This window comes from Panicum hallii, chromosome 5 (assembly GCF_002211085.1).
Source record: "Panicum hallii strain FIL2 chromosome 5, PHallii_v3.1, whole genome shotgun sequence".
Classification (NCBI taxonomy): domain Eukaryota; kingdom Viridiplantae; phylum Streptophyta; class Magnoliopsida; order Poales; family Poaceae; genus Panicum; species Panicum hallii.
Genome location: NC_038046.1, coordinates 51,249,971 through 51,271,835, shown reverse-complemented (window position 1 = coordinate 51,271,835; position 21,865 = coordinate 51,249,971). Strand labels below are relative to the sequence as shown.

The window sequence follows — 21,865 nt, the reverse complement described above, 5'->3', positions numbered from 1 at the left end:
TATGCGGGCACAATCGATTGATTTAGTGCAAACCTGCGGTACCCGATTCCCGATAGTTATTTTTCCGTTTTGTTCTAGATAGTCATTGGTTTGATTTTTTTTCCCCAGTTTTCAGCGTTTTCATGTTTCCCCCACTGTAGGATGATAATAATACGGTGGAGAGGTGGTGTTGTGTCATGTTCTTTCTCTCTATGTTTTGTTGAAATTAATCAACCACTTGCAGTTTGGGAGCAGCAACCAAGATAGCACTGTCGCTGCAGATCAGCACGAGGGCTCTCGTCTCATGATTTGTTGAGCACTCACTATTTCCCCAACATATATAGTATTTCATCTTAAATTTTAATGCGTTGTTTGACTCCGCGCAATCCGCAAGAATATACTTTGATCGTTAATTTCTTTTGTGATACATTGCTCATGGCTAAATTAAACTGTGATCGTCAGAAAATACTTTGAAACATGATTGTAATTATATTAACTTAGTACCACAGAATCTAAAAACTCGATAAGTTAATTGTTGATCAAAGAACATGTTTGAATCTTGAAATTAGCCTCTATAAATAGTTAGTGCAACCCCCACACTAAAATAATATCTGATCAGCTCCACACCGACACTAAAGATCTTTGGGAAGAGTGACCTGTGAACTGAAACAGATCATACCATAGCTAGAGAAGTCAGCATAAAATTAAATGTCATGTGGCGCATAATTTAGTTTTGAATTGGTCATGGTTGCATATGCTTGGCACAATGTCTTGATCATAATACTTGCTGAACTATTTGTGCACTATTAATTATCTTCTTCATAAGAGATGCATAATAAGTGGTCGGCTAAGATTTCTTTTTCTTAGCACAGTTTGCAATCGTACAAACAGCTAAAACTGAACAAAAGTATCGTCTAGTATTTATCCGGTAGAACACTGATGTGGTAGACTACAAATATACCCCTATCATTCATTCTACATAAGAAGGAAAATTGTTGCTGCGTATTTTATTTTTCTCCATTGCTTCTGATTCTGTAATGTTGAGTAGTAAACAATACACATATTCTGCATTTATGCGATCCTGAGTATGCAATGAGTAGGTTGCATATTTGGAGGCTAGCTAACTAATAAGATTCGGATATTGGAATCACTCCGAAGTAATATTGACCAATGAGTAGGACTAACCAGTTATGCTGTCTTGGCCAACCAACTAGAGGCACACATAATTGTTAGTTCCTTGGTTGTTTTCATCCGATCGAGGAAGGTACCAAGGAAGCCAATTTGTCCATGAAATGTTCTTTTCTTGCACATGTTATGTAGCTTCCAAATGTTTGATTTCGCAGGCATAAATGCAAAACTTTTTCATGTTCTACACTTACGAATTAAACATTAACTGCAGTCCGTTTGATCAAATTTAAGGGTGTGCTTTGAGAATCATAACCATTGCCTCAAAAATGGCCTGCCTTGTTTTTTTTTTCATTTTAAGAGAAATTATGTTGTTTACTGAAAGTTTCTATATTAGCAGAACATATTGTGTCAAGACAAGCTGACAAAACTCAAGAAGGTACCCATTTCATACCCCTCCATTCCAAAATGTAAGATATTTTAGTTTTGTTGTAAATCGAACTTCTCTATTTCGACCAAGTCTATAGAAACATATATTAGCACCTACAATAACAAATAAATGCACTATCTAAACATATTTCATGGTTGATTTAATGAACTAATTTGGTGTTGCAAATGTTGGTGCAATTTATATAAACTCGGTCAAAGTTATAAAAGCTTAACTTAGGGCAAAACTACATTTGATCTGGGAATTAAACAGTTCACAAAAATTAAGTCCACTATTTTCTAATGTTTTTCACAATATCGTTTGCATATTTGATTCCTACCACTAATGTCCACTCATTTTCATACTTATGAACGACAAAAAAGGAATAAGTCTCTTAAGTCTCATCTCTTCTGGTCGCATGTGAATTTATTTGTTGATAGAAATTTTGTCCATTGTTTCCTAAAAATTTCCATAATGTCTAATATACACATTTAACTCCTAGACCTAGAATCATTCACTCATCATTGTATAAAGCGTGAGAAAGTAAATCTCTTCTCTTTCGGTCACATGTAAATTCAAATTTTACATAATTTATGTGTATTATTTTCTAGAATTTCCCACAATATCTCTTTCTGTATTTAATTCCTAGCATCATTTGCTCATCACCATTCTTATGAAGGGAGAAAAGGAACAAGTCTCTTCTCTTTTGGTCATGTGGGAATTAAACAAACCACAGAAATTATGTCCATTGTTTTCTAAAAATTTTAAGGTTCTCTATACATATTTAATTCCTAGGACCGTGCACTCGTTGTCATACTTATAAACTATGGAAAGAAAAAAAATTCTGAAGTCTCTTCTCTTTTGGTTACATGGGAATTAAAATGTTCACAATTTCCTAAATTTTCATCATGCCCTACATAAATATTTAATTTCTAGTACCATCCATAAGACTCTTATCTATTGGGTCCATGGGAATTAAACTGTTGTCAAAATTATGTCCACTTATTCCTAAGGTTTTGCTTAATGTTTTGGAAATTAAATTGATTATAAATATTATGTCCATTGTTTCTAGAATTTTCACGATGTCCTCTATTCACATTTAATTCCTAGAACAGCCACTCATTGTGGTACTTATAAACAACAATTAGGAATAATTCTCTTAAGTAGCTTCTCACGTGGGAATCTAAACGCAGATAAAATTTCCGTCCACTGTTTCCTAGAACTTCCATAACGCCTTTTATAAACATTTAATTCCTATAACTGTCCACTCACCATATACTTACACATGGTGAAGAAAATAAGTTCTTCTCTTTGGATAACATGGAATTAAACCGTTGATAAAATTTATGTCTACTATTTTCTATTTCTTTTTTATAATATCTTCTCCATATATTTAACTTTAGCACCATTCACTCATCGTCATACATATAAAGGAGAGAAAGAATAATTCTCTTATCTTTAGCTGGGAGTTAAACCATTCATAGAAATTATATTCATTGTTTTCTTAATGCTTCACAATGTCCTCTACATATTTAGTTTCTAGGATCGTGCACTCGTTGTCATATGCATAGACTTTGAAAAAGAATAATCTCTAAGGTCTTAACTCTTTTGGTTGCAAGTGAACTAAACAGATTCCAGAAATGCCCATTGTTTCCTAAAATTTTTCATAATGTTATCTAGACATATTTATTTACTAGCACCGTCCATAAGACTCTTATCTATTGATCAAATGAGAATTAAATTGTTGAAAAAACATACGGACTTTCCTAAGAATTTCCTTAGGCCCCATTTGGAACCTTGGAATTGAATTCCATTCTAATAATCATAATTTAGATATAACTTTATTAAGCTAATATGATTATATACGGAATATATTTGTATACTATTGTTAACAATATGAGGGAGATACTTATATGCTATATTTCTATTACAGAGGAGTTAGCTAAAGAACGTGCTATAAGTTACGGAATAGAAATATAACTTGGTGGTGTATATCAATTTTCATCTTTCATCCTATAAATTTAGGATAGGTTTATATCTAAACTTTCAAAAGTAGTAGAATGTTCAATTTTAAGTATATTTCAATTCCTCCAAAATGAGAGGATCAACGTCCCCTTAGTGTTTTGTGAATTGGATTATTTATAGAATATTTATCTCCATTGTTTTCTTGAACTTTTCACAATGTCCTCTGTACATATTTTATAGCTAGCACCACCACTCATTGTTGTACTTATAAAAGGCAAAATGGATTAAATCTCTTATCTTTTGGTCAGATGGGAATTAAATTGTTGATAGAAACTTTGTCCACTATTTTCTAAATTTTTCAATAATGTCCTCTGAACACATTTAGTACGTAGCACCATCCACTCTCCGTCCTACACACAAAGTGCAGAAAAGTAAATCTCTTCTCTTTTGATCACGTACGTGGGTACTAAACTATGGACAAAATTTATATCTATGTTTTCTGAAATTTTCAATAAGATCATCTCTATATATTTAATTACTAGCACCATGCGGTCATCATCTTACTTAAAAAGGGTGGAAAAGAATAAGTCTCTTCTCTTTTGGTCATGTGGAAACTAAACTGTTCATAGAAATACATATTTAATTCCCAAGACTTTACACTTGTTATCATACTTAAAAACTGTGGAAAAAGAACATGCTTTTCTCTTTTGATGGTCATGTGGAAAATAACTGGAATAAAAGTATTGCCAGAAGTTATGTCTACTGCAGCATAATAGTCTCTGTACATATTTAATTCGTAGCACCAAGCCGTATGGCTTGTCTATTGGTCATGTGAGAATTGACAAAATTGTTACAACTTCTTCCTTAGACTTTTTCCGTTAATGTCCTATATTCCTAGATCCAGTGGCGGAAATGGAGAGAAAATTAAAGAGGGGCCAGACAAATAACATATTTATGGTTCGAGAATTTGACAATTTGTAGTTTAAGAATTTGACAATTAAAGCACTGACGTTCTTTTAGGTTTTTGTATTGGTTTCATACAAGGATTTGGTCTAATTTTATCAAAAAAAAGCTATGATATTATGAGACAATAATTAAATCGAAAATAGTTTAGGGGATATGGATTAAGAAAATAGGGCTTATTTGCATTGGTTTGAGTTGGAGGAACGCGAACATTAGCCGGGTCGGCGGCTGCCGTGATGTCTGCCTGCCCGCTATGTTGATATTTCCCTCCATCACGGCCGGCCGCGATTGCCTGCCTACCCGGCTGGCCGCCGCCGTCGCCCATCAAGGAGCTAGAAACTAAACGTCGTGTGCGGGTGCGGCGTGTCGAGACTTTGCGACAACCAGCAACAGACGCAGATTGTTTTTTTTAACGAACCGCACAAGACTGTGCGAGTTTATTGATATAGTAGAAAAATATGAGACTACCATCCTGGAAGACTGTAGGCAGGAAAAAGAAAAGAAAAACCAATTTAAACTTATCCGATTGCATTGGAACATCAGCGCGTAAAATAACTCCACTCGACACACCAGCCGAACCTAAAGCTTTACGCAACACCCACCAACAATCTCAATCACATAAAGTCACCGAAATCTCGTGACGTGTCCAGTTGCCGATCGGGAACCGAGGAAAAACAGACGCTACCACACCGAGGAAAAACAGATCGCAGCATACGCAGATTGAAATATCAAGAAAATGCAGATGGCGTGCTGGGTCTTCCTTGCTCCTACGGTCTGCAGGCTGCGGCCTACCCACATAGGCTGACAAAGAACAAAGGGGTACCTACTATTTTTTTGTTTGGGGTGGCCATGGCTCCAGCCCTCCTGGTTCCGCCACTGCCTAAACCGAGTCCAGAAGTTAGAAAATATAAAGGGTTCTTGTCAAACAGTGCTAGAACTTGTACTATGATCGAATAAGGACTATAAGGCATCATGATGTCATCTTCGAGACTTATCCGAGCAAATAAAGCGAGCTGGACCCACCTCGACCAGGAACACGTCTGACTGCTTCAAGCACGCTATCACAAGGGACTCGTCCATCACAAGGACCGTGCGGTGGCCCAGATTTGGTCCGCACGATCGGCAGCGCGGCGGAGCCAACGATGCTTGCTGTACTACTGTGCATTACAACATACAGTACATGAACGGACCTGTACACGTTCATGGAGCTGTACACGTTAGAATGGAAAACTCTGGAAGGCGTACATGAATTACATGAAGAGTAGGAGTAGCCTTGGATGAAAAGAAAAACTTAGGGAAAGACCTTCTCGCGCGCAAGGTTAAGAAAATCCATAAACCTTTGCCCTACCCTCAAACCTCTACCCCACCCTCAAACCTCTGCCCCACCTGTATATATAGTGGCCCTCCGCGAGAAGGCTGGACCTAATTATGCTTTGGAATGGGAATAAGTGAGGGGAATTTAACTCCCGACCTGATAAAGACCATAGCCGGCCATCCACCAACTAGGCTAAAACCCTTTCGCTAGCTTTGGATGCACGTGATGATAATATTAAACCGTTTGGATTAGTAAAATAAATAAAATTAGGACCCAGTTTACACAAAGAAAGTTACATAATATGAGATCCCCCACCTCCCCAGTCATGCCGTCGGAAGCCCGTGCGGTAGCAAGGATTTGGGGGGGGGGGGGGGAGGGGCTTTTTCTCCGATTTGAGAATGCCTCGTGCGGATCTAGGAAGCGACGGCTCCCTGCGGGTGATGTGGACGTCCTCAGCTGCGCGCCCGCGCAGCCGCTTGGGCTCCCCCTCTGCTGCAAGAGCTGGGACACGCCGTCGCTGGAGCGTGGGCGGGCTCTCGCAAGGCCCCCGCCGCCGTTGCGGGAGCTTGTCAAGTCGACTGGTGGTCGGATCCGGCTTTACTGGCTAGGCTGTGGGGGCACACCGCCGAGGGGTGTGGAGGGCGCTTGCCGGATCCATCCGCTGCCCAGGCAAGCCGTTGCAAGGCTGCCATCGCCCGGGCCTCTGTTGGCCTGTGGTGTGCTTTGTTGGCGCGGCTAGAGGCGTAAGTCGCTGCCGCGGCCATCGGTACTCTTCCGTCCGGTGTGGCCGCGATTTCAATCAACCCCGATAGAGATCTCTGTCGCCGAGCAGGTGCTCTAGGCAAAAGTCTTTGCCAGTATTGTGTCAGTGTTGACATTGATGGTAGTTTTTGAGCGTCGTTTCCATGTGAGGCATTGTTGTGGCGTCACCTGCAACTGTTGGTGGATCTCCAGGTGAAAACTCAATTCTGGCTTGCCGGATGAGGCGCGACGGCATCTTCGATGTTGTTTTCTTCTTGAAGCGTTATCTTGGGGATCCTTCGATCAGACTCTATGACTTCAGCGGCATCAGACGATTCAGACATCAAGTTTCTAAGAATATGAGAGATGTGATAGTTTGGTGCTGCGTAAAAATTTTACAAGGACGAAACTGGAGCGAAGAAGAAATTTGAAGCTTAGTCTTCTAGTTTTGTTTCCTTATTTTAGAGTTTCCTTTCTTGTATTTTGAGACCCTCATTTGAGGTTCAGAGTCTAAAAACTCTCGTAACTCTTGGCTGTATATATCCACCAGTTGGATATAGAAGGCCGGTTTATAATCTTAATCTAAAAAAGTTACAATATATGAGTTTCCTATCAACAGCTAGATTCGACATTTTTAGCAAGAGTTTGCGCTAAGTGGCTAACGGTGATCTGTTGTTTTATTCTCTGTCGTCGGTAAAAGTTGGTCGGTGATGGCTTCTCTAGAATCACATGCACTCTTGGAGATTAGTCTCTCAGATATGCTCATAGAGATATGGTTGCGTGCGTGTATTTATAGGGATAAGTATGCTGCGTATATGTAAGCTTCTGCATCCGTATTGTGTTTTTTTAAAAAATATAACACCCAAATACTCTCGACCATGAGAACAAATAACTAATAAACAAGTCATTCCTCATGGCCATTCATATGCAAACTCTCGACAAAGGTGATGAATCTGGTGGGGCAGTACCACTCCCAAGGCTCCTAAAAAGATGTCATTCCATATTCGAAATTTTACTCAAAATGATGGTCATTGTAACCCATTCAGTATATGCATGTGTATGCGGCAGTCAATTAGAGTCAAATACGGCTAATAAATCAGCACAAATAAGGTCATTTCATAATTTTATTAATTTATCTAAGTTTTCTTTTTTTAAGAAAGACACGCAAAGAGTACATCATATACGATATATATCAAGAAAAATAGTAACCAGTACAAAAGAAGGATCGAACAATTTGACGTAAAACGACCTCTAAGAAAAATACTGAGTTTTTAGTCGGCTTCTTCCTTTGATTGTTTGCCGCCCATCAGAGCTTGAAAATATCACCTAAAAGGCAGTAGGGTAAAGAGATACCTGCAAATGCACTCGCTGCACAAGGCGTTAGAGACCGCAATAACCACTCATGGCTAGCAACGAGATCTAGTTTTCATTGAAGTAACATCAGTCGATCGGGGGATCAATCCAAAATAATGTAGCTTGCAATCCTTCACCACTATAATATAGAGGGTTGGAGAAACCGGATGTTGCTATACAATAACAAAAGCTTGAAGTAAAAAAGAAAGACTATGAACAGAAAGACATTGATTAAACTTTGAGATCTGATCGATGATCACGGGAGAAACACTGCGGAAGAAAAGAAGTTTTGATCTCTTTGATATGAGGATCACAACAGACACAGGAATCCAACCAACTGAGTTGTCAGTTCGCTTAAGCGTGTGAGAGTTTAATGTGCATGTCTGGTGCTTACAAAGGGAAGAAATGAATAAGTCTCTTCACCTTTTGGTCACATGAGGATTAAAGTGTTGAGGTAAATTATGACCATTGCCTCCTAAATCACCATAATGTCCTATATATGTTTCCCTCAAAAAATGTCATATATATGTTTAATTCTTAGCTCGTTTCACTCTCATTGAAAGGTCACCGCACTGAAAATTAATATGACGACAATGCATGCTTAATTTCTCCAAACAGTTAACATGATTTAGTTTTGAGCTGATTTACATATCTATGTTCCTAGTCTGGCTGCCTTTTTCTATTGTTGTCTTGAGGGCAATAATGTTTTGTCTTGCGCTGTTGGTTATGTTGTGCATGTTCTGACGACCGATTTGGGTTCTCATCATGATCCGAGCAATGTCATATATACAGTGTTCCATGGGTGTGTGTTGAGTGCCAATCCTAATGGATAGGAGAAACAAGGAGACAAGATAGTTGGGCAAGGCAACTTGATTGAAGTTCTTCGTTCGCGGCATGCACTTTGTGGAAAACAGTACGTATGAAATGATTTATATAGGGCAGAGAAAGATTTGGTGGCCTCTGAACAGTCCCCCCCCCCTCGCGTCGCCCTCCCAGATGATCTGGAGGCGATTCCTGCGCCGCCGCCCACCCCTCCTCCGTTCACCGCCGCCGCCGCCGGCCGAGCGACGGCAGTGGTCCGCGGCTGGGCCGAAGCTGTTCAGCTCGCTTCCCCTTCCCTTCTCTCTCTTTTCCACCGAGCTCCAAACCCGGATCGCACACCACCTCTCTCGCTGCCGCTGATCGCCGGGGCCAGAACCGATGTTCGGGTTGCCGGATCCGGACGGCCCATGGGCGGATCTGCTACCTCTAGGCTTCGCCACCTCGACGCCGGCGGCCTGCCCTATTGGCGCTCCCCCTGCCTTGGTGCCTGCTCCGGCCTTGGTCCCGGCCATTGCGCCGTCGTGTCTAGCCCCCCGGCGGTTGCTGGTGCCGCTGGAGCCTCCGCTCCGGTGGCAGGGGCTGCGCCCCCCCTGTCGCCAGCTCTGCCTGGGGGCGCTTGGTGGGCGGGGTGCCGCCGGGCCACCATTGCCGCTTGCCCCGGGGCTCGTCTCTGGTTCCTCGCCGGCCTCCTACCTCCGGTCGGCCCTTGCGTGGCCAAGTGGTCACCGCCGCTGCTCGGCCCGAGGCGGGAGGCTGCCCCACTAGTGGCTCGGGTGCCTGGTGGTCGTGCCATCGCCGCTGCTCACCCTCGGGTGGCCTGTTTGCTATGCCTTTGGCAGCCCTGGTGGTCGGGGCTTTGCCGCACCGTCGCCGCTAGCCCCGGGGTGGGTTGTCATCCGAGGGCTGTTTGCGGCGGGGTGCTGGCCGGTGGGCCCTTCTGCACTGCGGCGTTCTTTGGCCTTCGGATTTGGGGAAGGAACGGGGTGGAGGCATAAGCCTACGTCTGCTTGCAAACCAATGATGGTGACTTCCTCGGGCACCATTTATCTTCTTGAAGGTGTCATTGTTTGCCCCTCTTCCCTCCTTTCTGGTGAGCTTTCCAGGTGAAAGCCTTAACCTTTTTGGTCGGACGACGACAGCGCCTGCGGCGTCGCTCCCTCTTTGGAGATGTCGTCTTGGAAGCTCTAGTGGTGGTGGTGGTCTGCTCTCCTCGGAGAGCTTCCGCTTTTGTGCTTGCCTTCGCTCGTTTCATCTGCATCGTCCGGGTTTCAATGGTCGTAGTGTGGCAGATGCTTTGACGCCCTTCTGTTCGTTGGTGGATACTTTACGACTATTTTGCTCTGGCGGATGCTTTGCCACCGCCGTCGTGTTGATGATCACTTCAGGCGGATGCTTTGCCGCCATGGTGGGTCGGGTGGATGCTTTGCCACCTTTGTCGTGTTGTCAACCTTTGCTCCCTTGGCGTTGCAGTATCTTTTAGCAGGTTAAGCTGTGGTCGTACCTAGATTTGTGTGCTCGTACCTAGGTTTGTGTGCTCTTCTGTGTCTCCTCCGTTTTTCTTGCTGTTGTTGTTTGTCGTACGGATCGTCTGCCACTTGCTTGGTGGTGCTCTGTTTCTGCCTTTAATAGCCTCTGTCTATTAAGATTTGTACTGGTCATATTACTTTCCTCTTAATAAAACACGTGCTCTGGCACGTTCGAAAAAAAAATTTATATAGAAAGCTCATATATATGAATCTTTCGGCACTGATGATCCATTTCCCATTAATGTTACTGAAATATGTGGGGGTATTTATTGGTTCTACTCGCTCCATCTTCTTCTTAATTAAGAGAAACATGGAATTTCTTGTATATAATTTTTTTCGAAAGAACTGCTTGCAATCAAAGGCCATATGGTTTTCGTTCCTCGTACCCAGTAGGACACATAATTTTCCTTTTCATGTCAACCTTTTATGTTGCGAGTTCTGAAGGAACCTAACATAATAAAGATAGCAATAATTTATGAAGAGTTAACAACCCCCTCCCCCACACAAACACCATCTACAAAAAAAAAAGAAGAAAACGAATTTCGCCGATATATATTGAAGACAATAGCTGGAACTTAACTCGTTCTACCAAAAGAACACCCAATCTTACACTTCATAACTTGAAATTGACTCGTAGTACGTACTAAAAGAGCACACTACCTTATACTTCCTGATCTTTCACCACATTCTACATAAGAAGGTATATATATATATATACAAATTTTGTATCAATATACTCATATTTGAAAACCGTTCATGTTATATCCAATTCATAATTATAAACATCACCACGCATGTGCTAGTATGGGATATCCTGTCCTAGTGGTTGGTAAACAGTAAAGTATTACCATACATCTACTACCACCATCTTTGGCTCCATCCCTAAGCACATGCAGATGCAGCCATTCGACACCGCAGCAGGCTAGCAGCCATGACATGTGCACCAGAAAAGAAAATCCAACGCAAAGCAGTTACGGTCCCTGACGCGTGGCCCCCCGGACCAGCCGCGGACGATCCAATTCAAGACATCTTGTGGAGGCTGCCACGTGGACCCCCACCCCCGCCGCCGCGAGGACCCTTCCACGGCACTCCACCACCCACTTCCCCGCCCCCCGCTCCCCCTCCCTACAAAGCCTCCATGGGAAAAGGGCGAGGCAAATCACTTGCCTTCTACTCCTCTGTGCTCTCTCTCTCTTCACGTGCACTCCCTCCGCCTGGGGCTCGGGACGGCGGCGGTGATGGCGGTGGTGGCGGAGGAGGAGGTGATCATCGTGGGCGCCGGGCAGTCGGGCATCGCGGTGGCGGCGTGCCTGTCCCTGCGCGGCGTGCGGAGCCTGGTCCTGGAGCGCGACGACTGCGTGGGGTCGCTGTGGCGGAAGCGCGCCTACGACCGCCTCCACCTCCACCTCGCCAAGAAGTACTGCGCGCTGCCGCACCTGCCGCACCCGGACGAGGCCCCCACCTACCTGCCCCGCGACGACTTCGCCCGCTACCTCGACGGCTACGCCGCGAGGTTCGCCGTCCGCACGCGCCTCCGCCGCGAGGTCCGGTCGGCGCGGTTCGACGCGGGGAGCGGGCGGTGGGAGGTCGAGGCCGTCGACCTCGCCACGGGCCGGCCCGAGGCATACGCGGCGCGGTTCCTGGTCGTGGCGTCCGGGGAGAACGACGAGAAGTTCGTGCCCGAGGTGCCCGGGCTGGAGGCGTTCCCGGGCCCGGTGGTGCACGCCGCCGAGTACCGGTCGGCCGAGGGGATGCGCGGGAAGGCCGTGCTCGTCGTCGGGTGCGGCAACTCCGGCATGGAGATCGCCTACGACCTGGCCGCCGCCGGCGCCGTCACCTCCATCGCCGTCCGCAGCGAGGTCAGTACGTACACCGCTATAGCCTATAGCTCGATTGACCGTTCCCTGCCACACTGAGCGCAGACAGCAGGCAATTATTTGATTAGCGGTCGCTAGTGGCAAGCTCTGCCGGCCTGCAATCACATGTGCCAGCGTGGCGCGTGGCTTGACATCCCAAGTGTGCTGGTGAGGATGGCCTCTGTGCATCCGTGGCGGCATGCATGCATGCATGGTGCTCGAACTGCACGCGAATCCTATGTTCTGTTACTGCTCGGTTCATGTCCATCCATGCATATCCTCCTGTCTGTGAAAGCTAGCAACATGTCCCTACTCGCCTTTGGATCCATTGTGGATGGTCCCCTGTCCCCGCGCGCGCGCGCGCCCACACACACACACACATGCATATATATATATATATATATTATAATATAATATAATATATAAACACTAGCCAACAGCCGTACTAGTACATGATTTAGGTAATCTGTTAACATCTTACCTGAAACTTCACAGCAGGAAATCTGTTTTGGAAACTGATCGAGTTGGTTAACTTGTTTATTGTTTGATTTGAAACTAATCTATCTATCTGCATCGACGGACGGACGGCGTGCAATCATGCAGCTTCACCTGGTGAGCAAGGAGATCTGGAACGTGGCGATGGCGCTGTACGGGTACCACGTCCCGGCGTGGGTCATCGACAAGTTGGTGCTGCTCATGTGCGCCGTCGTGTTCGGCGACACCGCCCGGCACGGCCTCCGCCGCCCCGCCGTGGGGCCCTTCACCTTGAAGCTCACCACCCCGGCCTACCCCGTCTTCGACGTCGGCACCTACGCCAAGATCCGGAGCGGCGAGGTCCGCGTCCTCCCCGCCGCCGTCAAGAGCGTCCGCGGCAACGTCGTCGAGTTCGCCGACGGGGGGCGCCACCCCTTCGACGCCATCGTCCTCGCCACCGGCTACCGGAGCACCGTCCGGCGCTGGCTCAAGGTAGGTATACGTGGCAGCTGTAATTCACGCACATGCGTGATGCATCATGTGCAAGCATCCATTGCAACTTTTGGGCCGGTGCACCGTATGCATCATGGTCTGCCCTGACAAAAAGCTAGCTCTGCACATTTGCATCCATGATGATCATCAGCTGCTTCCGTGCATGCATGAACATGTGGTGCGTGAGACTTTGCCGTGAAGCAAAGCTCAGACCGGCCGGCCAGCTTCATCTTTGCATGCATGCTTGCCCTACTTGCAAGTTGCAACAATCTCATATGCAGTACCAATGCTCTCATCATGCATGCCCTCAGAGTTATATATATGTGTATTATAATTAATTTGAGGTCATGAGGATGTTCTCAACGATTTTTCAGAGCGAGGACGGGCTGATCGGCGACGACGGGATGGCGGCGCGGGGCTACCCGGAGCACTGGAAGGGGGCGAACGGGCTGTACTGCGCGGGGATGGTGCGGAGGGGCATCTACGGCAGCTGCGAGGACGCCGAGCTCATCGCCGGCGACATCAGCGAGCTGCTGCTGCGACCCAAGCAGCAGGACCAGGGCGACGCCGCCGCCGCCGCCGCCCACACCAACGGCTCCTAGTAGCTAGGTCATCGAGCACTCGTGACCATCGGATGCGTGGGCGACGGCGGCTGCCGTCACCTCGCCGGCTCGCCGACGGTCGTACTTATATTTATACTCCTAGTAGTTGCTTGTGACATGTGGATGCTGCGAGCTGCCCACCAAAAAAGATGGGAGAAACAGCAACAAGACGCTGTCCAAGATCGGTCGGTTAGGACGACGATGCTGTCGATCTGGAGTGGAAGCAATCAAAGATTTGTTGCATTTCGTAATGATTATATGTGAATAAATCTGCTTGTTGATTCGGCCACCGTACCGTGTCGATCTGGAGTGGAAGGAATCAAGGATTTGTTGTTGCCATAATGCCATGTGCTCTTGCATGCGGCTATGCCCCAATGACTGCATGCAAGAGATCTGAGATACCCTGTAGCTGATAGTGAGGTACTACTAGGAAGCCTATCAGAGTCTCTCTCTCTAGCATGACTCGATCTCCAACCATTTTTTATTTTTCTGAAAGGATGGCTCTCCAACTTTGGTTTCCACACCCTTCACATGTCCTCTAATAATTAATTTAATCGCGGAGATACTACTGGAAGCCCACTAACAGTTAATTACCCAACACGGACTCTTGCCTGATTCGTAGCCTGGTATGGGAATTAGCGTGATCCCGGCCCAGATCTGAAGCTCACGGCCAATTGGAATTGGCCGATTGGGTGACATTAGGATCACACCCGTTCAAACTTCTAAAACCCCGACCACAAGTCGCTCGCAGGATATTTAGTTTAGTAGAAATATAATAATATTTAGGTGGTGCGTAGTCGGAGCGAGTGTAGGTGTCGATATTTAGTTTAGTAGAAACATAATAATATTTTGGATTTGCTGCTTGTGCTGCTTGCGTGATGGTTTCTTCTTAGTGGAGGTGGTGCATAGTCGGAGCGAGTGTAGGTGTAAATTTTAAGGTCTCTTTTGTCAATTCCAACTTATAAAAGTTCGGCAGATGTCTCGCCGTCCTTTCGAAAAAAAGAAATATAATAATATTCATATACACATAGGTTTGCGTTGAAAAGTACTTTCGAAATCTCATACATTTATTAATATTGTAATTGTATTCAACACAAAATGGTGATCAGAGCTACTGCACTTTAAAGACCAAAAAAAATCGAGCATGCGTGTATATTGTACTGTATATATGTCGCATTATTTCCGGTATTTCCTTTATTTACACGGGATGCACGCTTTTGGCTGAGCTATTGATAACTTAGTACCTCTTCTAGTTATACATGCTGATTGATTGTTGCTCCACGCGGGCCGGGAGACTTTCTCTAGCGTTCTCACTGCAGGCTGTCACTAGGCAACTCGAAGACATGCCTTTTCAACCTTTCTCAATCAGTTTTATGGAAAAGATGGTGTACGCTGCATTGCCTTTCTTCGCCGGAGAGAGTACGGGGTATGCATCATACACGGGCCTTGCCTTCCCGTTGGCCCGCTGGCATCAAGACTGAACTGAACAACCGTGTGAGGGAAGAGCAAAGCTGGGCCTAGAGAGGAGAAGCGAGCAAGAAAGCCCAACCCGAAGTACTTCTGCCCGCAGCGGCAACACAAGTAGATAGGCCCATTTAGCTTTGGGGAGTTGAGAGCTGAACTGTACACACAGATACATGGAACCCGATCTGAAAACTTGAACTGAACCGGGTATCGTCCGCCGGCGTCCGGCGATCGGCGGCGAGCTTTGCTCGTGTTCCTCGTAGAGTTCCATGCTGCTACCTCCACTTCGCTATCTCTCCATCGCTCATTACACAGCGGAAGGGGGAGAAGCCGATGAGAAGGGGCTGCACTGCGTTGGCATGGTGAGGAGGCGGCGGGGCGTCTACGGCTGCTGCGAGGACGCGGAGGTCATCCCCAGCAGGACCCGGGGAAGCCCGGCCACGCCCACCGCAACGGTTGCGAACACCTCAGCTCGCTCGCAGACGAATGCGAAGGCAGGCAGGGCCGCAGCCCGCAGGAGAGACGACAATGCAGGGCGCTGTCCTCGATCGGGCAGCAGGGCTCCGCTGGGCTGCACATGACAAACAGGCCGTCCCTGTTTTCTGACACCGTGTCTGTACCCGATAGCGAAGTGCGCCGCACCAATAGGAGACCTCTTAGCATAATGTATGTGGCAGCATCCTCGATGAGACGCGCGGCGTGGCATGTCGCATAATTAGTAGGGTAGTCCAGAGGGAAATGAGGAACTGGGTTGGGCCATGTTGATCAGTCTCCCACGATGGCCTTTAGCTCCGTCTGGATGTTTGGATCACTAGAATCCACCTGTTTAGATCATCTAATGGACTCTAAAGTTTAATCCATATGGATCCAAACAGAGCTTAATCATATTTGGTCTCTACGTCGAACCGACATTCTTGATAGTGACTTTACGTGGTCTTCTTTCTCTTGAATTATCAAGAGACAACTGTACGATGACACAATATTTTCAACACTACTCTTGCACGCATCAATTATTCAGCCGCACTGCACACCTCTGGTGACACAGCGTTTTCAACACAGCTCTAGCACACACCAATTATTCAACCGTGCTCTTTCCCAAGTCGTTACCTCGTTTTACAAAGTTCTTGATCGCCGGTAAATTCAACACCAAAAGTCATCATCTCAGCTAGTAGGTAACTAGTAGGTGTCTTGGTACAATGCTGATTTGGCATATATAGATGCAACATCTCCATCAAGAAAGGTAGAGTGAAAAAAATTTCCTGCATACCGACTGCGAATCGGTGGTGCTGCAGCCCGAGAGAGATACCGTCGTGCAGGCCCACATCCCAAGCATCGGCTCCGACGGCTTCGTACAGATTGATCGATTGGCTCGTCTTTGCTCCAGCGGCTTGGTACAGGTCGATCGGCTCATCCCACGCGCCGGTTCGGTACAGATCGATCGCTTGGTACAGAGGCTCGTCCTGATTCCTTTTCGGCGACCACGAGACAAAAGGCAAAAGAAGCGTTGATCAGATCATCCTTTGTTTCGGTAATACTTCATTAGCGTTCTCCCTACCATCTATTTCTCTTCTCCATTACACTAAAAATTACTTAGGGAACAGAGAACATCAAAACACTCACATGTAGCAGACTAGAAAACTCATCTCCATCCCTAGATAATTTTTAGTGCAACGGAGAAGAGAAATAGGTGGTAGGAAGGACGCTAATGAAGTATTACCGAAACAAAAGATGATCCGATCAACGGCGGCGGCGGTATCGCGGCGGCAGCGGCGGTGATATGTTCGTGCCCTTCTTTTGCCTTTTGTCCGGTGGTTGCCGAAAAGAAATCAGAACGAGCCTCTATACCAAACGATATCGATCGGTACCAATCCGGTGCGTGGGATGAGCGGATCGACCCGTACCAAGCCGCTGGAGCCGAGACGAGCCAATCGATTGATCTGTACAAGCCGTCGGAGCCGATGCCTGGGATGTGGGCCTGCGCGACGGTGTCTCTCTCGGCCTGCAGCACCACCGATTTGCAGTCGGTGGCTGTTGGCTAGTGGCTAGCCGGGGATAAGAGCTTCGCTAACGAACCCAAGAAAAGCTACACGGAACAATGGCGAACGGAGGTGTCGCTCCGGCGGAGGTGATCGTCGTGGGGGCGGGGCCGTCGGGGCTGGCCGTCTCGGCGTGCCTGTCCCTGCGCGGGGTGCCCAGCCTCGTCCTCGAGCGCGACGACTGCGTGGGCTCGCTGTGGCGGAAGCGCGCCTACGACCGCCTCACCCTCCACCTCCCCAAGGAGGCCAGCGCGCTGCCGCACGCGCCGCACCCGGCCGCCGCGCCGGCCTACCTCCCGCGCGACGACTTCGCGCGCTACCTCGACGGCTACGCCGCGCGCTTCGGCGTCCGCGCGCGGCTCTGCCGGGAGGTCCGCGCCGCGCGCTACGACGCCGCGCGGCGGCGGTGGGACGTCGAGGCCGTCGACCTCGGGACGGCCGGCGGCGCCGCCGAGCGGTACGCGGCAAGGTTCCTCGTCGTGGCCACGGGCACGTACGACGAGAAGTTCGTGCCGGAGTTGCCCGGGTTGGAGGGCTTCCCGGGGAAGGTAATGCACGCCAGCGAGTACCGGTCGGCGGTGGGGATGAAGGGGAAGAGCGTCCTCGTCGTGGGATGCGGTAACTCTGGCATGGAGATCGCACTGGATCTCGCTGAAGGCGGCGCCATCACCTCCATCGTCGTGCGCAGTGAGGTCAGCACTGTCACACTCAAGTCCATAATTAACTCCATACGTGCACAAAAAAAAAACTTTTGCACCGATTTAGACAGAAGGAACTGGGGATCCCAATATTTTTTTTGAAGGATATGTGGGAATAATTTCGATACTGCAAGAAATGGTTTAATTCTTTTCCATGAAGAGATTTCTCATGCTATTGTTTAAAAGACATTTAGTATTGTTAAATTGGAAAACCAACATTATTTTCAAATCAAGAAACTTCATTTAACTAACCAAGATCATGCTGGATGCAAGTCCCACAACTCAACGCGGGTGTCTAGCAACTTTAGTACTGCACCTTTGTCAGTTCAAAAAAAAAAGGAAACTGCACCCGTGTCCGCAATTCATGGGAAAACATGAGTCATCCTATGATCTTAGTAGAGTCGACTTCGAACTTGGTATGTTTATTATATATTTTCATAAAAGTTTTTTTGAAGCTATATTAATTCAACTAAAATTGAAACTTCTATTTTTTAATTGTAAATCTAAATTTACTGAATTTTTGACAATGTTACGATTTTCCGCTGAAGGTTTGAATTCAAAAATCTGGTTTAAGTAAACAATCTTTTTAGAAACGCCAAATTGGACGTTTGAATTGTTAGGTTGAGTGAATCTCAATTTCTTGTTCACTTATTCAATTTATTGTCCAATCTCTTAATTAGATGAGTTGTGTAGCTACAACCCGGTCTAGAAAAGAACACCCCAAAGTCTTTGAACTTTTGTACTTCCATGATCCTACCATAGTTGGCTCACGATCCCATTACAGCAACGCCATTATTATTGTTTGGAGTTTGTAAGAGATGTTTATTAATTTTAGACCAACAATGTTGAAACATATTACTTTTATTTCCTTTTTTCTTTGTAAAATTAATATGGAGATCTTCAAGTAGCTAGTATGTATACTTAAGATGCTGGTTGCCTTGTCGCGTTTGCTCACAAGTCATAACGTGAAATGACACAGCAGCCGAAGTGTTTGTCTTATATGGTACCATGTGTATCTATTAACCATCATGACCAAGCTTACAACAACAACAAAACAAAAAAAGATTAGAAAGGTACTACTACCATGTGACTCAATGGGCTTTAATTTCTATATATGCTCACCAGGATCATTCATGTACACAAACAAATTAATGAAAAAGAAAATTCTCAATCTCCTAACAATCTTTCTGGTCGATCAAATTTATATGCAGCTTCACATCCTCACAAAAAGGATACTGAACCTGGGGGTGACGCTGGGCTTCTACCTGCCGATCTGGATGATCGACAAGGTGGTGCTGCTCTTGTGCTACCTCGTGTTCGGGGACACATCCAAGCACGGGCTCCGGAGGCCGGCCATCGGGCCCTTCGCCTGGAAGCAGCAGACATCCACCCTCCCGGTCATCGACGTCGGCACCTACAAGAAGATCAAGAGCGGCGAGATTCAGGTCAGCGACTTGATGAAGCTCTTTGATCTTATTGCTTCCACTCTCTCTGATCGATGGTGCTGAATGCTGCAATCATTTAAAATACTTAAATACTAAATCCCAGACCCTGGAGCATCTGTTGTGCGATGTGTGATGAACTGATGATCAATAATCTGCATGTAGGTTGTACCGGCAGCCATGACGAGCGTGCATGGGAACGTCGTCGAGTTCGCCGACGGCAGGCGGCATCCTTTCGACGCCATCGTCTTCGCCACCGGCTACCGGAGCGGCATAAAGCGGTGGCTCCAGGTTCGTTCGTTCGTTCCCCAAGGCGGTATCATGGCCGTTACTATTCAATTGGTGACAGGGAAAAGCTAAAGATGAAGAGAATTGCAGGACGGCGGCGAGCTGATCGGCGACGACGGGATCCTGAAGCAGCGCAGCCCCAAGGCGGAGAACGGGCTCTACTACGCGGGGCTCTCCGGGAGAGGCATCTTCGGCAGCGGCATGGACGCGGAGTTCATCGCCGGCGACATCAGCAAGCAGCTGCAGACCGTGCCCGGCCAAGCCCAGGGGAACCCCGAGCACTAGCTAGCTAGCCAGAGTGAGTGAATGGTGCCCGAGCTGGACACGCAAATAGACATAGGCCTGGCTGTCCTTAGGGATTTACTTAGCTTGCCTGTAAAATGAAAGTAGAAACCAGTAACCATCTGTAGCCGTGCAGGTAGTTTTGCTCCTGATGGCTGTTGCACTTGCATGCGCATAGCAAATTGAATGAGTAGTAGATTTACAAAAGGTGTTTGGTTTGATTGCGCCGTGTATGATCTTGGCAGGAGATGAATTCGAAATGATCGACACTGGCATGCCAGGATTGCCGGCCCGATGACTGCAAGATGGGTATGACTTGGCCCAAGTTAAAAAAAAGTTATAAATGGGCCGAACGAGCCCGGAGACGCATATTTTTATTTGATCACTATAGTACAAAAATATACACGTGCAAAATAAAAGCCTGTAATATTGAGCATCCTAGCATTTTTATTTTTATAACAGATTAGGGAGAGAAGAAAATGATGCATGTACCCTATTTAATGCCTTATTTGGTTATTATTTTGCTGATTTTATAGCAGGCTGGAAATAATTACTTTCCAAAACACTCTGAAATACCTTATATTTGGGTATAAATTTTAAACCTTAAAATATCTTATATTTGAATATAAATTTTGAACCCGTCAACATTTTATATTTCAGGACGGATAGAGTATTTTTTATCTAACCTGACAATGTGTACATCAGGTGAGATGGACAGCGGGCTTTCCTGAGTCAAGACGTCTTGTTTTCAGTTTCTAGCAAACACAAATGTATTTCAATCGAAACATTCTGTGAGATTAATGTACATACGTTTGGTTCAGGCTTGTCAGACGTAAGTTACTCTATTGTTGTGACGACTCCTCCATCGTTCCAGAATACGTGCAGCAGATACTGTTCAAAGCTTTCAGTGTCGTCGACTGGCACTTGCTTTTGGCTACAACCTCGTGAAACTGTCGAATCAACCACTGGACATTTTCATACGATTGTGACTCCTTTGTACAGACATTTGTGCTGATCGAGCTTTCAGTGTGGATCGACACCTGACAAATTCCTTTTCTGAATTCTCATCCATTTCCTAAGCCTTGCGTACGTTCCCAGCACAGCACATGCATACTGCCAAGAAGCGCGCGCGTCCATGGCGCAGGCTCCGCCGGATCGGAGCAGGTGGTCATCGTGGGCGCGGAGCCGTCGGGTCTCGTGCCTGCCGCTGCGCTTCTTGGACCGCGAGGACTGCGTGGGCAGGCTCGCTGTGGCGGAAGCGCGCCTACGGCCGCCTCGCCCTGCAGCTCCACAAGCGCGCCAGCGCGCAGCACCCGGCGGCGGCCTCCGACTAACCTCCCGTGCGGCGACCTCGCGCGCTACCTTGAGGCCCACGCCACGCGGTTCGACGCCGGCCGGCCGGGCGCCGGCGGTGGGACGTCGAGTATGTTAAAATTGGAACTAAGTTCTCATGGATGATACATTTTTTGGGGAATTCACGAATTATGTTAAAATTGTACTATTAGAAGCATCTAGCTTTGGATGAGAGTACATTGCCAAATTGATGAAAATGGACTTGTTATTGGGCTTGCTAAACATGCATACAGAAACCATGGGTTTGTTAAACATGCGTGATAGCCCATGGGCTTGTTAAGCATGCATACGGAAACCACCAACTAAGCCCAAAGCCAAAACCACGATGGGCCAAAGCCCCGCCTCATTTCCCCTATCGCGACGTCTCCTCTCGGGCCCCGCATCCCCCGCGCGCTTCGCCTGCGTCCTCTGTTCTGGAGCCGCGCCCCCCGACGCCGCCCCTACAATTTGCTGCTCAGCAGCCTCAGTTCCATCTCGGCTCGGCCGCTTCGCCGCCGCGCGCAGGCTGTTCGATGCAATGCTCGAGGGCGCGGCCTGGCGCCGGGACTCCCAGCGTCGCCCCCTGCAACACCCTCGCTACGTACGGCTACGGCCTTGACGACTACTCGATCAACGTTCCTGAGCCGCGGGTGGCTTCGTCCCAACGAGCGGGGTCTATTCCA

At 47.0% G+C, this 21,865-nt stretch overlaps 2 protein-coding genes across 5 annotated transcripts; both read left to right on the top strand.

Annotated features, from left to right (window-relative positions):
* The first annotated feature begins 11,391 nt into the window (after nucleotides 1-11,391).
* Nucleotides 11,392-13,929, top strand: LOC112894281 (probable indole-3-pyruvate monooxygenase YUCCA10). Its single transcript, XM_025961932.1, has 3 exons — nucleotides 11,392-12,075; nucleotides 12,676-13,038; nucleotides 13,413-13,929. The coding sequence occupies exons 1-3, from the start codon at nucleotides 11,455-11,457 to the stop codon at nucleotides 13,638-13,640; spliced, it is 1,212 nt and encodes a 403-aa protein (XP_025817717.1). The 5' UTR covers nucleotides 11,392-11,454; the 3' UTR covers nucleotides 13,641-13,929.
* A 3,202-nt stretch (nucleotides 13,930-17,131) lies between these two features.
* LOC112894110 (probable indole-3-pyruvate monooxygenase YUCCA10) lies at nucleotides 17,132-20,623 on the top strand. Of its 4 annotated transcripts, none has more exons than XR_003228952.1 (6): nucleotides 17,132-17,832; nucleotides 19,050-19,283; nucleotides 19,446-19,571; nucleotides 19,659-19,866; nucleotides 20,096-20,159; nucleotides 20,556-20,623. XR_003228952.1 is itself a non-coding variant. In XM_025961720.1 (5 exons), exons 1-4 carry the CDS (start codon nucleotides 17,200-17,202, stop codon nucleotides 19,851-19,853), a joined length of 1,188 nt encoding a protein of 395 aa, XP_025817505.1. In that variant the 5' UTR covers nucleotides 17,132-17,199; the 3' UTR covers nucleotides 19,854-19,866; nucleotides 20,096-20,230. The 4 variants fall into 4 exon arrangements, 2 of the variants coding, with proteins under 2 accessions (XP_025817505.1, XP_025817504.1); XR_003228953.1 differs by lacking the exon at nucleotides 20,556-20,623 and adding an exon at nucleotides 20,511-20,528; XM_025961720.1 differs by lacking the exon at nucleotides 20,556-20,623 and having other exon boundaries at nucleotides 20,096-20,230.
* Nucleotides 20,624-21,865: the final 1,242 nt, after the last annotated feature.

Bases quoted from the DNA above. Each gene is read 5' to 3' on its own strand.
- LOC112894281 (XM_025961932.1), top strand. From the start codon at position 11,455: ATGGCGGTGGTGGCGGAGGAGGAGGTGATCATCGTGGGCGCCGGGCAG. The intron at 12,076-12,675 runs GTCAGTACGTAC...GCAATCATGCAG, and splicing joins CCATCGCCGTCCGCAGCGAG to CTTCACCTGGTGAGCAAGGA. The intron at 13,039-13,412 runs GTAGGTATACGT...ACGATTTTTCAG, and splicing joins CCGTCCGGCGCTGGCTCAAG to AGCGAGGACGGGCTGATCGG.
- LOC112894110 (XM_025961720.1), top strand. From the start codon at position 17,200: ATGGCGAACGGAGGTGTCGCTCCGGCGGAGGTGATCGTCGTGGGGGCG. The intron at 17,833-19,049 runs GTCAGCACTGTC...ATTTATATGCAG, and splicing joins CCATCGTCGTGCGCAGTGAG to CTTCACATCCTCACAAAAAG. The intron at 19,572-19,658 runs GTTCGTTCGTTC...AGAGAATTGCAG, and splicing joins GCATAAAGCGGTGGCTCCAG to GACGGCGGCGAGCTGATCGG.